The 16,531-nt window shown below is 32.6% G+C and overlaps 1 protein-coding gene across 2 annotated transcripts in view; it reads right to left on the reverse strand.

Annotated features, from left to right (window-relative positions):
* Positions 1-3,932: 3,932 nt before the first annotated feature.
* The window catches only part of Nagk (N-acetylglucosamine kinase), a 37,514-nt gene continuing 24,915 nt past the window's right edge, over positions 3,933-16,531 (reverse strand). For both annotated transcript variants that reach the window (XM_088227131.1, XM_088227130.1), the window contains 5 exons: positions 15,046-15,229; positions 9,037-9,199; positions 8,022-8,111; positions 6,990-7,166; positions 3,933-5,580 (listed from right to left, as the gene is read on the reverse strand). In XM_088227131.1, coding sequence (XP_088083257.1) covers positions 5,138-5,580; positions 6,990-7,166; positions 8,022-8,111; positions 9,037-9,199; positions 15,046-15,229 — 1,057 coding nt within the window. In that variant the 3' untranslated portion in view covers positions 3,933-5,137. The remainder of the gene's footprint in view (positions 5,581-6,989; positions 7,167-8,021; positions 8,112-9,036; positions 9,200-15,045; positions 15,230-16,531) is intronic.

The following is a 16,531-nucleotide window of genomic DNA, read 5'->3' on the forward strand; positions in this document are numbered from 1 at the left end:
AGGCATCTTTGAGCATTTTTATATTGGTTGCTAGTTTTTTATCTTCATAATGCGAATTAAAATACATATTAGGTACTGGTGAATAGCATTGATTTCTTAGTGAGGCTCAGCCTCACTTGCTTCATATGCTCCTTCGTCCCTGTAAATCTATGGATTTGTTTACGGCGTAAAACAACAAGATATTACGATGATAAAGACATATTAGAAATTATTTTATTATATTTTTTAACAGGTAAGCAAAAAAGTACGATGGTAATGATATTATTATTTCATTCGTGTGACATTAGATACATTTTCCACAGAGGTTTAAAATATGAATATTTTGAATTACCTGAAAACGAGAACATTTATGTCTTGAAGTATTAAAAATTCCGCGAGTACCAGGAATATCCAAGTTAAAATGCTATAAATATGACTTTGAAAATGAAGGTCATTATGATTGTTACGGCTGTTTATAAACGTAATATTTAGTATTTTTAGTATTTCGTAATATTTAGAAATTTGTACATTTTTAATAAAATTCTGTTTCGAGAGGAGCTATATGGTATCGCGCTCTTCTCTCCCCGATTGTTGAAAAATACTGATCTAAAGTCTCGCTACGCGTAAGGGAGGCGGTACAGTAGGGAGGGGGAATGTATGTAAAACGTAAAGCACGAAATCCTGTTTTTTGTGGTTACGGCTGGAAATTCGCCCCCAAATAGCAAAAAGTATGTGTGTGAACTGACCAATATATCAAAGATTATTAAACTGTAAAGCGATGAATAGGGAAACATCAGATTTTTTAAAAACATTTTTAAAGTAATAAAGGTCTATGTAATACTGTCCACAATAAAAATTTTTTTTGCCAATTATTAGAACATAAAAAATACTTTTAAATTTGTAATTTTGAATTTGCGCCAAAACGGTGATGCCGTTGGCCACGCCCCTAATAAGCCACGATTCATGTTTATTTGTTTGTGGCCGTTGAAATTTGTGTAGAACAATATCACGAATCTTGACGTCACAACAACCAAGGCGAAACACATTGTGTTTTTCTACGAACATATTTTTTGAATTTCTTTTTTACATTCATGTATGAAAACATTTCTCCACAATATCCATATTGATTTTGAAAATACAATTAATTATTCTAAATCCATTTCATATATTTTTATCGGTATTCGTAGTATGTGATATTTCCCCGTTGTCATGTACATTGGTTTTTATTGAAAAAAAATGCACAGTTTTGTGACTCGATCTTTGGTTTTTTAATAGACATTACTGGAGAGTTAAAAGTACATAAATTTACTGTTTATACAGAGGCCAACCAAGATTGCAATCCATCGGAGATTACAAAAAAAGGCTAAAAAAATCAGTGTGAGTGGCAAAATGCTCTGCAGTTGAGGTAAATTTTGCGTCCCGCTAGTTTGGCACTCAAGGGTTAAGGTGGGTATGTTATTTTTCATGTCTTGTTTTTTTTCGCACCACAACAGGCCAGGAGGCTCAATCACAGTTGTGAATTACAGCACAGAACACCCAGGCGTGAGAAAAACATTTAAAAAAATGTGTTCTCACTGGTAATCGAACCCGGAACCTTCTGTGCTTGAGTTAAGGCGTCTTAACCACTATATCACGGAGGCCACTAACTCGCCGACTTAAAAGAAATAGTTTCTTTGACACTAAAAGGTTATGGGAAGAGAAAAACAAAGAACATACAAGTTGATAAAGTATATTTACAAGAAATTCAACACATATTCATATAAAAACAATTGAAAATACTTGATTGCCACGTAAAATGATGCATAATTTTTCTCAGATTGAGTCATAAGAGAATCAAACATTTTTTCGCTAAAATATTAAGTTTATCAAATCATTATTTCTACATCAAATTGATAAAATTGCGCCGTTTACTTGTAGGCGCACAGGTAGGTAGGAAAAAATACCCTGCCACTTTATCTTTAGGTGTGTAATTTGCTTCCTCACATTGCAACAGTTATTTTTAAACAAATATTAAAAAATGTTTTCAAGCGTTGCCTAGTAGGTGAATTGGTTCAGCCGGATGAAACTCACCCACAAATGAAGGTTTCAGCTCCTTTACTTCACAAAAGTCAACAGATGAACAGATGGAAGAGTTGAGGAAACATGGATGTTTAAAGATAAACAGAATGATGAATGTTACACAGTGTGTAAAGTGGCCACTTAGCCCTGTAACTGCCTAGACTTCCATATTCCCTTCTCAAAAATGTTTTCCGTCTGTTGCAATAAATTTAGAATTATTTTTTAAGTAGTTGTCTACAATTTTAAGATTAAGCAAGGCTGGTTTGACCAAATACTTCAATAGTACAAATTAATGTTTAAAATTAATGTATAATATTATTATTATTATACATTATAGGCAGGCAGCCTCTGCCGGTGCGCCTATATCTTGTGTACTGCTTTTTGTCTGCGTTCGCCTTCAAAAAAGCATCCAAATGGTTTTTGAACTGGTTGACAGAAATGGAATGGACAACTAGGCTTGGCAATTTATTCCAGTTGCTGGAAAGGAAGTTTTTCTTGGGATTGAGGTGGAATTGGGGACGATAGAGCTTCCAGTTATGACCCCGTAAATTTGTGTTGGGATTTGATTGATACATCTCGCGCTGGGGGCAGTCATAGTAATCATTTTAACATCATATAAGTTTCTATCAATATTTGATATAAGAGCATGGTAAGTAGGTACCAATAATTAATGAAAAAAAACAGATTTCTAATATAAATATACAAAATATAATGTATTCTATGTGTACACACACATTTGATTTAATTTATTTAGGCATGGCTTTTTAAGTATTTATGATTATACCATTTTATAAATCTACATTTTTAACATCACTAGTCAATTAAATACTATCAGCGCGTCAGCCTACCATGAGAGGTTTCGAGTTCGAATCCCAACATGGCCGACATGAAGTATTAATTTAAAAAGGTGTTTTTACTCTAAAATATTTCAAAGTCCTTAATTGGCAACTTTAGCGTAAGACTTCTTGCAACAAATAAAAAATTAAATAAATTTCCAATGTTCACTATCTAGTATTTTTCAAATAAATATTTTTATAATTTACTTATACATTTAATTGTTTTGGGGAATTTTTAACAAGGCATTAATAACTCTAAACTAAAATAATGAAACAACGGACTCAAAATGTACAATGACCTATCATACAAAATTAAAACAGTGACCATACAGATATTAAAAAATATTTCAAACTTATCTGAAATAAAGATGTAAAATATACACTTATAGCAGGTTTCATAAATTAAAAAATGCTATTTATAAATTAAAAATATGTGAATGAATTTTTGTCACCAATAGCTTGAGAACGGAAAAGAAAAGGTGTTTGCTTAGTTTTTAAAATAATAACAACATTCTAACAAACAAGATTTTAAGATTTCAATTTTTTTTTTTTTTTTTAAAGAAATATTTGAGTTTTTATAATTTACCCAAATATTTGATTTTTAGGGCCATTTTTCAATGAGTTGTAAATAACTCACTATTAGAAAATGGAAATAAAGTTGGAGTAGAGTGGGATTCGAACCACAGACCATTGGTCCGTGAGTCCGAGACACTAGCCACACTTTTAAGAAAGAATTCCTAAAAAACTGGATGTAATTGTTAATTTTATGGTTGCCTCCCAATACAAATTTGTTTATATAAATTTGATTATTTGAATAATTTAATAGTCTTTGTTTTACAAATTGTGCTGGTAAATTTTATCGGCCTTTTGATAGACTGAAAAAAAAATTGATTAATTCATCTATAATTTCATATTACATGTATTTACAGATCTTAATTTCAAATAAACTTTATGTTTTATTTACATAATCCATAACACTAACTTAACCTAAATAGATTTCTGTGACTAAAAACTAAAACAAAATTTATTAGTTCTAGTTAAATTTACTGAATAAAACACTTTGTTATGAGACCACTTGAATTTATTTTGGAGCAATTCTATGTATATAGTTTTGGAAAGCGTGAATCTTTCCATCTACAGCGCTGCTATTCTAAAAATAGGCATAGCGCGCATTTAGTATGTAAATAAGCGCCATACAAGCGTTAAGAATAAGAGTCCAGTGCCGCGATTATGAATGCTATCTTCGTCGGTACACATCGAGACAGTATTTATGCCGTTTAGTTTACTAACATCGATATTTATGTACGAAAATGTGTACGAAAATACAAGAGTTTGATGTGATGGAGAATGACGACAAGAAAAGAAAGGCAATTACCCACAAATTGAAATGCCATCTATAAGGTTCTTGTGACGTGTCTATTAATTTATACTTCATTTAATATAATATAAATTATGTGGGTATACAAAATATTACTTCATTAATGAAACCATGCAACTTGAATGGCTAAAGTAGAAATTTCGTGACACTCACAAACATATTTATGTAGGTTTCTATACTCTGTTATCTTAATTATCTGCATTACATGGGTCAGAAAATGGTATAAGATCTTGTGCAAGATTTGACCCAATTAATATTGTGTCGTGTAATACGCAAATTGGGTGAAATCTGTGGTCACATTCAGAAAAATTAGGACATGTTTTTACAACAACAATTATAACAACAAATATTTTAACCAAGATCTGCGTGCGTGTAAAAAATGACATGCCTGTGATACTGTATCTATTAACTTCAACTGTCACGGTGTATTTGTTGTTGCTTATGTCACTTGATTTATCAGCAGTCTTACTTATTTCACCGCTGGAAATACTGATTTTCAATAAGGTTCCATGTTATTTTAGAAACCTGATTTTTATTGTTAATCGCAGAATAGTATATTGTTAGTTGTCAGTAGACGTGTCTCGTGTAAGATAGCTCGTTTGATCAACTGTGAAACTGCCCATTATCTGTCATGGTGCTGAAAACATCTACGTACTGTCTATGCTTACGTGCAATTTTCAATCCCAGAAACTGTCTCTTGTAAAACAGTAAATAAAACGGACCAAGATTTGACACGAGGATAAGATGGTACAAGAAACTGCACAAGATCTTGTACCATTTACTGACCCATGTAATAGCATAAAATACTCTTTTTAAATACAGGATTTCATTTTAGATTAATCTAAATGTTTGGATGCAGGCTGCATGATTAGAAATTATAAACAGTTTAAGCATGCACTCCATTAGTGACAGTATTCTTGCATGAGTTTCCATTGGTCATTGTACCTTTCCCAAACTTCAGCTTCCCTTCGTACTTAAAGAAAACATTGTAATTCTTTTTAAATTCCCTCTTGAAATTATATTTGATGAAGTCCGCTGCAAGATAGATGGTTCCTAAGGCAGTGGATGTCGTCAGCCGAACAAATTCTATATCAAAAGACAGTTTATCTTCTTCCAGAACTTGTAAGAATCCCGGCTTGATATAGTCCCAACTGAGCCAGACAGATCCAACGCAAATTATCTTCAGTGGGTTTGTTTCATACAGCGAAGGATGTATTTTGGGTTTGAGGGCTAGAATCGTCCTGGCCATTAAGCCCCCAGCTTCTTTGAATAAGTAAAGACACAATGGATCACCGAGCTTGGCGCCTTCTCCTATCTTTGCACAAAGACCTGAAAAATCAGAAATTTAAAATTTTACACTAAAAAATGTATGTGTTTTAACAAAACACTTTCACTGTCTTTATACAGTGGTTACAATATGGTTGGTTATTAATCAGTGCCCACAAATGTACATATAGAAATATTATAATTATATCACAAAAATATTGTTTATGAAATTACGCTATTTTTTAATAAAAATAAATATTAGAGTTCTTACAATTTACCTAAACATTTCAACTTTGGAGGCCATTTTCAACGAGTTATAAATAACTATTAGAAAATGGAAATCTAGTTCTCATCTAATCTCGGACCTCTGATCTGTGAGTCTGCTACATTAGCCACGGTACCACAACCCGATGTGTGAAGGGGTCAAAGTCCAGTCATGGATGACACACATACGTGCCAAATTATTAAATCTGAAATATGGAGCACTGACCCAAGAAGCCACTCGGCATTTTATATTGACTAAAATATATTATGTTGTGTAAGACTAACAATATTGCATACAGGACGTTAACTCAATAACAAAATTGAATGACATATCCAGAGGTCCTGGAGTCAATTAATTTAATTCATGAAGAACAAAGGAAAACGGCCTATAAAAGGACCACAGGGCATGGGAACATCAGTCAACGGGAACGTCAGTTCCAACATGTAGTCCAGTCAGTCAGTGAGTTCTAGCCAGTCGATATCGCTGTTACACTCAGGCTCCATAAAAAAGTGCTGATCCTGTTCACTATGTGATAAATACGCATACGAATAGGTACACGATTTTGTTTCTTCTGTCAATCTCCAACTGGGTTAGGTTAGAGTTAGGAACTCCAACCCCAACAATTATCAAAATCCTACACGTGTTTTGTGTTCAAACAAATACAACTATTATTATTAAAACACAATTAATTATAGAAGTATCGAAAAGTTATTTTATGATTTGCCTAAATATTTTAATTTAGGAGGCATTTCGAATAATTTTAATTTTGACAAAATATTTCAATTTTGACAAAATATTTCAATTTTGACTAAATTATTCAGTTTTGACAAAATATTTCAATTGTGACGAAATATTTCAAATTTGACCAAATATCTCAATTTTGACCAAATATTTCAATTATGATAAAATAATTCGTAAATAACTGTGCTCGAAAATGGGACTTAAGTTGTCGCAGAGCATGGTTTAAATCTCAGGCCTCTGATCTACGATCTGCTTTGAATAAATCTACGCCTCTGGGGTAATCTTTTTTAAAAATATTGTTGAACAACTAGAACTTTTCAATACATAATTTATTCATCCAACAATGTTATTTATTTTAAGATAAGTTAGGTGAGGAAATGTTGGTTTTTATTTAACGCAAATATTAATATATAATCTGTTTATTGATTGATACCGTCTTTTACTATATGTTAGAAAATATTATGACCTGCAAACATGGGCTTGGAGAAGTGGGCGTAGCAATGATCGAGGAGGTCGGTTCTGTTTGTGACATTAAAGTGCTTCTTCACGGCTTCCCACACATAGTCAGTGGGGTGCGGTGGCTTCATGAAGTTATCGTGGTCGTCGAATATCATTTTCACTGCTCTGTGAGAGATCCAGTATGCTGAAAAAAAATGAAAATAGTTGTTAGCGTTTTAAATAAACAGTAGTTAGTGTGATAAATTTGCCTAAAAACCTAGGTCATTGACAAAACATTTAAAGCCTTTTTATTATATTTTCTTAATGGTTGGTTTATCAGAAAAACTGTTCCTTAAATTCACGACAATCGTCATCAAGCAGAAGATATGGCTGGCTGGGCTCATATATTACGAATGTCTCCCAAGAGCTTTAACCACGCTTGCCTACTTGACAAGGCATCAGGTTCTTGCGGTCCTGGATGTCCATGGCTGACAGTTCAAGGGCAGTTTACGTCTGAACTTTGGGACGCCATATGCTCAACCTAGGGAGCGGACATGGATTAAGAAAGTAAGTAAATTTGCAACAGTTTGAGCCAAGTCCAGTTCTTTATCTTGATGATAAGTAAGATTCAGAATTTAAAAATATCTAAAAAATTTAAAAAAATATTATGTTGTGTGGGTTTTTGTTGAATATCTTCTAAATTTCTCAGTTTAGTTAAAACATTATCCAAATCCATTTAAAATGTGTGTTTTGCTGTGTCCATTTCGTGGGGTAATTATTTAAAGTTTTTTTTTACCATTTGTGATTAATTTTATGTATGTGGGTTGTGAGTTCTTGCTCTTTTTTTGTTAAATCCGCTACTCAATGCTGACTGTCACTGTAAAGCAATAAATGTAATGTAATAGGACATATCTTCACCAAAGTAACAGCCCTTGAATAGAATTCACTAAAAGGAATCCTACCATTTTTGGTCCTTCGAGCTAGGTCAATTGCTCAGAAGGTAACTAGTAAATTGAAGCAGCATTATCTAAATTTTTCTGTAAAATGTGTAGGTACTTACCACCAGCTTCATCCCCTAGCATATGTCCCCATCCACCACAACCATGTTGCGTGCCGTCCGGGTTACAGAGAAGTGTATTAGACCCGGTGCCTACAAACAAAAATCACCCTATAGTAAAAAAAGCGTCACAAAATATGCCAATGACCGTGAATGTCATCTCATGGTGTCATGTGATTTAGATTCTTATTACGTATGCCTTTCATATGAGAAAAGAATATTTTGTTAATGGGTTTAGGCTATATCAACTGACGCCATTGCGACCTGTGTAGATCTAGACTGTGCAAGTTCCTTGTAAATTAGTTTTAGTCCTTGAAGCTCAGGTCTTCAAAGAGCTTGGCTACTGAGTGGAGGTAGGGGTAAGCGCCCTCACACCCTAAGGTTTAACCAGTATCCCCTCGACGATACAGCTTGTTTTATGATATAAAGCATCACATTCACATATAGTGTATAGGTGTTTCATCATCTGCACTGTAAAACTAACATCTAGAAGTTTCAGAAATGTTGATTCTAGCAAGGTGTTTATTTAATCTGCAATGCCCTGCAAGGGCTCTAGTGATAACCCTCACTTTGTGAGACTGTGTTTCATCAGGTCGAAAGCAAACCCTTGAGATTCATGCAGTTTTTGTCTTTTTTGACTTCTGTGTAATAAAATTTGTGCAGAACTTGATTTGATTTCATTAAAAATTCAGCTTAAAACCAAACAAACTACTGTCAAAGTGCATCTAGGTATTTTCCTTCATTAACAGTATGGTGTTGGATTGAATTATTTATAATATTCAGTTAATTATGATATATATATTAAACAAAAATTGTTATATTGTTGAGTTATAAGCGTTTTGAACTCTAATCGTGTAATTTTGATTGAAAAAATACTGTAAAATTCATTAGCATTTATTAGATTAGTTATTGAGTTGAATCCAGGGTTCTGGTTCTAGAATTACCAGATATAAAAACAGTTAATAGCTGGTAAAATGTTGGTCAAGAATGTATATTTTTTCTTATATAATCATCTCACCACTGATGATGACAATGCCCCCATCAGGGGCTGCAGTTGCCACACTTCCCTTGGTGTCGGAACACACGAGGAGAGCTTTGGCTGCATGAGGTGCTACGGTCTTCACCGCCAACTCCAGCCGGCTGTTCCCAGCTTCTTGTTCGCAGCCTGATAGGGACAAACCCTGAAGCAAAGGGATCACTTTAATACCTAGCAATGATAATAATTAAACTAAATGTTGTTAAATATTTGCATATAACCACTTACATGTCCACCAGTTTCGAGACGTACCGTAAGGACACCAATTGAACCAACATGCAAAACCCACTATACACCTTCACCACAGTTGTTGCACAAAAATGTAAAACCAACAAGATATGCATTTTAATAAGCACATGCACTGATTAGAACAAACATGAACCCCGACGAACAAATTTATCTCCTACTTAACTGTTAATTTTATCTTTTAATTTTAACTTTTAATTTTGACTTTAACTTTTAATTTTAACTATTAATTTTAACTAATTCATATGTACATCTACTACCTGCATCAAATGAATTATTGTTGGTTGTAAATTTTTACTAAGAAATATAAATGTTCATGGAAGCAGAGAGAGAGGGGAAGAAAGTAGAGTTGGAGCTATACAATGTCTTCTCCCTTTTATGTACTTATTATTAAAAAATATTTTTAAAAAATAATTTTGAATTGTATTTATTTTTTTCCCTCTCCTCCTGCATTCATAATAAATTAGTGTGAAATCTGTAATTGGTCTTATTTTTTTAAATTGTTCTTTTGTACCTTGTATTTATATAAAGACTGTATGATTTCCTAAATAAATAAACCTAATAAACTCAAGCTCCTCCTTCCATCCCTTCCCCCTTTTTTAAAAACTATTTCTCAAACAAAATAAAACATGTTCACAATCTAATCAGTGCACATGCTTATTAACATGCATGTCGTGTTCGTTTTATATTTTTGTGTAACAACTATGGTGAAGGTGTATAGTGAGTTTTGCATGTTGGTTTAGTTGGTGTCCTGATGAAGGGACGGGTACGTCTTTAACCGATAGACATAGAAAAGCCAGTAAGTGGTTATATACAAATATTTAATAACATTTCGTAAAATATTTGACCACAAAATTAATGCTTTACATATTAATAATAATTAAACGTTTAGTTTAAAAAAAAATAGAATTATACAATAGAATTGCGATCGAATAGTAGAAATAAGAGAAGAAAAAACATAATTTTCTTTAAATCTATGCTGAAAAAAATACACATATTTTTTCGGGAATTTAATAAGGAAATATCAGTATTTTTTAAAACATGTTTAAAGTTATAAAGGTCTATGAAATACTGTCCAGTAAAAAAAAAATTTTTTTTGCTAATTATTGGTAGCATAAAAAATATTTTTAAATTAGTAATTTTGAATTCCCGCAGAAACGGTCATTCCATTGGCCACGCCCCTAATACGTCACGATTCATGTTTATTTATAATTGCTTTTAACATTGCCACGAATCTTGACGTCACAACTGTCAAGGCCAAACATGTTGCATTTTTCTAGCGACGTATTTAAAAAAAAAAAAACTTTTTTATATTAGATATGTATGAATACATTTCTCCACAATATCCATATCTCAGAGTTATAATGCGTAACCTAGAGAGACGCCCTATCACTATGTTTCATAGAACGCAAGCGATGTTGGTTTTTTTTGTAGCAACCAATAGGTGGCCATTTTGTTTTATTTGACAACATAAACATAACGGTTTGATCGGATGCTTTTGTAGCTGTGCTTGGCTTTGTTTGTAAATAACTTGGATATTTACGTTATAATGAATAAAAATCGACTATGGTGAATTGCAGTATGTTTGGTTGCAGCAGTAGGAGCATCAAAGGTGTTAAAGGAGTCAGTTTTCACAGGTAATTGATTCCGAATATTTTCCCATGATTAACATTGATTTTTGGCATTTATTGTCCCGACACGTGTATTATGTTGCTTAAAAACTTTCCTAATATCAACATATTTACTTCAGACACTATTTTTTCTCAATTTAGGGGATAAATTTGTGAATTAAAGTATGTTTACTTATGATAATGACAGTTGATTATAGGCAATATGTCAGGGCCGTACTAGGCATCCATATAAAGTTTGAGATTTATCGAGTAGAGGTCTATTAAAATTTTACTCAAAAATAGCAACGTCAACTTTGAAATCGCATCTAAAATGACGTGTCCAAATTTCAGGCCGCTACTACTCGCCGTTTTGGAGATGTGACGGACAAACAAACAAACTCAACACAGGTATTTGGTTCCATGGATTTGGGATTTATGTCTCAATAAATGTAACATAAGTATATTGTAAATAAAATGAATAAAAAAATAAAAACACACATGTATGTATATTCAGTTTTATAAAATAAATATAGGCTAATTATAGAAAAATAAATTGGAATAACCCTGCAATAATAAATACACAGGTACATATTTAAAAGTATTTACAATGTAAATTAATATCCATTTGGAAATTCTCGACCTGAGTACGGCCCATTGTTTTGCTGCGAACTGTAGCTAACTTAATACCCAATAGTCATATAATGGTTTTCCTACGTTTGGGCTCCTCTCTAAGTTACGCATTATTATCTGTATTCTTAGTATGTGATATTTCCCTATTCACCACAGTAATTGGACCTCCTGGCCTGTTGTGGTGTTTATGTATTCTAAATAAGTATTTTTATAACTTCTTCTAATTTTAAGATTTTCTTTATACAACCTATACGAAAAAATGTACTCCTGTTCTCCACTGCAATATATGTATGTATTATTATGTATCCTAATATATTTTCTACTAATACCTATGTAATGATTTTTTTTATTTATTTATTATTTTTATTTTTCTTTCTCTTCTTAATTAATTTTTATTTTTTGCTCCTTTCTTTGCATAAAATGCATTTCTGTCTTCATATTTTAAAATGCACCTCTGTTCTTTCCACTTTTATACTAATATGTAAAGATGATATTTTCGATATTTTTCTTTTTCTTTTAAAAATCATTTCTATATTTTTTGCTACTTCTTTGTAAAATACATGCCTGTCTTTATTTGTATATATGTATGTAAAAACATGTAAAAGCCTAAAAGGCGTTTAAATAAAAAAAAAATATAAAAAAATATGTATAAAATATTAATGAACCAAAAAGCACTAAAAATAAACCAATTTACTCATTTAAAACCTTTAATTTCATTGATATTTCGTTTAATGAACTCGTGAGGGTTGCCAATAAAAACGCTTAATTTTGGGGGTTTTTAAGTGACTTTTAACTTATTATATACGTTTCGGTTTCGACTAAAACTAGAACAAAAGCCGAAATTCAGTTTCAGTTGAAAATCTTGATTCGGTTGGTCACTGTACGTTATTTACGAGTAAAGTTAACCGAAAATTAGATTTAAATTAAAATTAGGTCATTCATAAATTTTGTATGTACTGGTTGATATGTATTAAATAAATAAAATAAAATAATTAAATAAAACTCATTCATTGTTTTAACTCAAGTGGTCCCATAGCAAAGTGTTTTATTTAATTAATTGAATAATGTTATTCCACAATATTGGTGCCGATTCAATGTAAAATTGGTTGTGATAATTTGAAGATAATAAATTAAACATGAAAGTGGCCGCGGCCAAATTTTTTTGCGCTAATGTGCGGAAAGGGGAAATATTATGTTATACAGGGTGTTCTTTAAACCCTGTCACATCCGCAACCATGATAATCAGTATGAGCAAGAAGACATATTGGCACATTAAAATATTATTTTAGAACGAATAAAATTTTAAATTTTTTTTTATCAAAAAACCAAATGGTTGCTTACTTCTGCAGGGGTGAAACGAGGAGGGGGAAGGGGAGAGTCTGGTACTGCGCCGCGCTCCCCTCACTTCTCCCCTGCAGAAGTAAGCAACCATTCGTTTTTTAAATTATTTTATTTTCAAAAAGTTTCTTTGTTCGAAATATTTTTTTAAATATGCTAATATCTTTTCTTGCCCATACTGATCACCGTGGTTTCGGATGTGACAGGGTTTAAAGAACCCCTGTATTATCATCTCGCTGAGTGGAGATGATGATTTCCAACTCTACATTTTCTAGCATAATCATTTTAGCACACACACACAAGTGTATTTCAGGCACATCCAAGGCTTTACAAATTGTCTATGGACGGCGTTCTCATGATTGATTACTTCAATTTTCCCCGTGTAAATATTAGGCAGATAATGCGTGCAACTACATTTTTGTGTCAACATGCACCTCTCATGGGCGTGTGATATTGATCATGATTTTGGCAAAAACAGTTTTATCTTTTATCTAATAAATGGTTCATTAACATTTGCTATCTACCAGCGAATCCAACAACTTTTTGTTTGCATACTCTTGTTCATAGTTACCGAAGTGTGCACGGAGTGAATGGCATAGTAATACTATATGATAGTATATAATGTACGTGTACAGGTGGGTAATTCAAGTCATTGAAAAAGTCGACAGCTTGTCCACCACATACCGCACACAGCATAAGGGCCGCGATTATGAACGACTATCTTCATCGGTATTAACTAATATCGATATTTATGTACGAAAGTGTGTATATTTGTATAAAAATTCAAAGTTTCTTCGTCGGTAACCGGCAATTGAACAAGTTTAGAAAAAAAAATTGTTAAAATATTCTATTTTTCATTCAGAAAACTGAATTTTTCTTCGTAAATAAAATTGTAGATAAATTTTATCTTCAAGTTAATAGAGTTATCGTCGACTGTCTATAAAGTTAAATTAAAATTTATGTCCGAAAATGTGCATAGTTGTATGAAAATTTCAATTATCTTCGTCGGTAACCTGAAATCGAACATGATTACAAAAAAAATTGTATGCATATTCTGCTATTCATTCAGAAAACCTTAGAAGGTAGATACAATTTAAGATAAATGTTAACTTCCCATTGTAATCGGGGCCCTGGGGTGATATTCCAAACGCTCTCGCGGCCGTAGAAAAAGCTTTTATCTCACGTATTTAAATACAAAATACGCGAGATAAAAGTGTTTTCTATGGCTGCGAGACCGGTTCAGAATAGCACCGCTGAACTCTCCTCGGCAATTGTTATGTGAAGTAGTAGACAATTATATTTGTGTTTTTGTATATTTTGTGTATTTTTTCTTCCTAGTGAATGACATGACAAGATATAATATATACAGTAATAGGGAAATGTCACATACTACGATTACCGATAAAAATATAAAAAATGGATTTAGAATAATTAATTGTATTTTCAAAATCAATATGGATATTGCGGAGAAATGTTTTCATACATAAAAGTAAAAAATAAATTTTATTAAAATACGTTGCTAGAAAAACGCGACGTGTTTGGCCGAGGTTGTTGCGACGTCAAGATTCGTGATAATGTTCTTAACAAAATTCAATGACCAGGAACAAATAAACATGAATCGTGACGTATCAGGGGCGTGGCCAATGGAATGACCGTTTTTGCGGGAATTCAAAATTACAAATTTAAAAATATTTTTATGCTACTAATAATTAGCAAAAAAATATTTTTTTTACTATATTTATTTCATAGACCTTTATTACTTTGAAAATGTAAAAAATGTGATATTTCCCTATTGTAGAGTGTTCACTTTACTTCCTAGTGGGGACTTGAGGTCGTATAGTAGTTCCTTGGCTGTCAGCAATTTGATATCCGTGCGTGTCAGCAATTAGGGTGTATTGATAATTGATTGTTTTGACACAGGAAAAGTATGATCCAATTTCTGAACTGTTCTTAAGACGATAGCAGGTCGGATGACAGAGAGTATCGATTTACGGGCGAGTCCTACAGACCTAATAGCTACGGCCAACCAGTTGGCCACAGCTACTGAAGTGGACCAGCATGAGCTGCTTATGATGATGCAAAATGAAAAAATGCAGCTCCCAAAAAGCTTTAAAAAAGAATATTTAAAATTTCAGTTTTAGTTTTTTATCAAAAAGAACAAACTCACCAGTACGTCCAGCTGGGTGTCGGGGTCTATGTGTGCGGCCTGTTTACCCTGTTCCACCATTTTCGCTATCCTGGCAGCGCACTCGTCCACCCCGAGCATCCAGTAGTTGGTCCCCGGACCCGCTACACTAGCGAGCAATTCTCCCCCACCGGAATATATGCACAGCTTAGAATGTGTTGCCCCACTGGAAAAATACAACAAATAAAGTTAGTAATCTAGTCCATTCGCTCTATATGTCCATACCAATGCAGCACCCTTTTCTTGATGCTGTTAATAATGCACGTCTCAGCCTTACATCGATTTCCCACACATTTATTTATTTATTTATTCATAAGTTCATTCAAGAGCCCCGTGTTGATTTGTGATACAATATAATGAAAAGTGGAAGCATGCATATTATTAAAAAAATACAAAAAAAAAAAATACATTAACATAAATTTGAATAAACACCTGGACAACACGCTTAATAGTATGTAAATCTAAGCAGTGTCTCGCAGCAGATTCCTGCAATGATCTCTTGCCTTAGACAAAATCCAAACTTGTACACTTCTGAAAATTGATTTCGTTTTGGATAACTTTATATCTTCATCCAGGACGTTGAACACTCTTAGGGACACAATAGAGAAATTTCTCTGAGAGAAAGTCGTACGTGTTTTTGGTATTAAATAATTCCAATTACAGGAAAACCTCGTACCAGAATTCTGTTCGGATATCCTCTTGTAACCGCATGACCAGAAACGTGCCAATGACTTCTTTAAAAAAAATTCTAATGTCCAGTACCTTCATAAATTGAAATAACGTCTCAGATGGAAATGTCAGGGGACATCGAAGCATCACTCTAAGTATTAATTTTTGTACATTTATTAGAGGGTTCATTATAGACGTCGTGCAACCTCCCCAGCCAACATTAGTCTAAGAGTTATTTTAATAAATAAATAACATACACAATGGTATTTTTGCTACCGCAAAGCCTAAGCTTGTCTGCGGGTTACATTGCTTTTTTTTAAAATTTATAAAAGGAAAGTTCATAGTTTAATAATAAATTAAGAATGTAATACATTTATGTGCACACTTCTAATGAAATAATAATACATTCATGCTAATTAACATTTAATGCAGTTTTTACATGTGTTCAAAAAATTTCTTTAGATTTACTTTAAATTTATTTATTGATATATTGTTTTTAATTGTTTTTAGTTCATTGGGGAGATTATTATAATTTTTTACACCTTTGAAGACAAAGATATTTTGACCATGACTTGTGTGGAATTTAGGAATTGTAATATTATTTTGGTATCTGAGTGACTTATTCATCTCATATTCTTTTATTTTTTCTTCTTTATAAATTTGTATAATGGAATTTATTTCAACAGAGAGGGAAAATTTTTGAGAAGGGGATATGGAAGTCTAGGCATTTACAGGGCTTATGACCTGTCATTGGCTCCAATCCAGCCAGTCTGCAAGCATTTGGACATAATCAAACATT

Source organism: Micrasema longulum, unplaced genomic scaffold, assembly GCF_059751315.1.
Source record: "Micrasema longulum isolate JH-2025_06_02 unplaced genomic scaffold, ASM5975131v1 h1tg000488l, whole genome shotgun sequence".
NCBI classification, from domain to species: Eukaryota; Metazoa; Arthropoda; class Insecta; order Trichoptera; family Brachycentridae; genus Micrasema; species Micrasema longulum.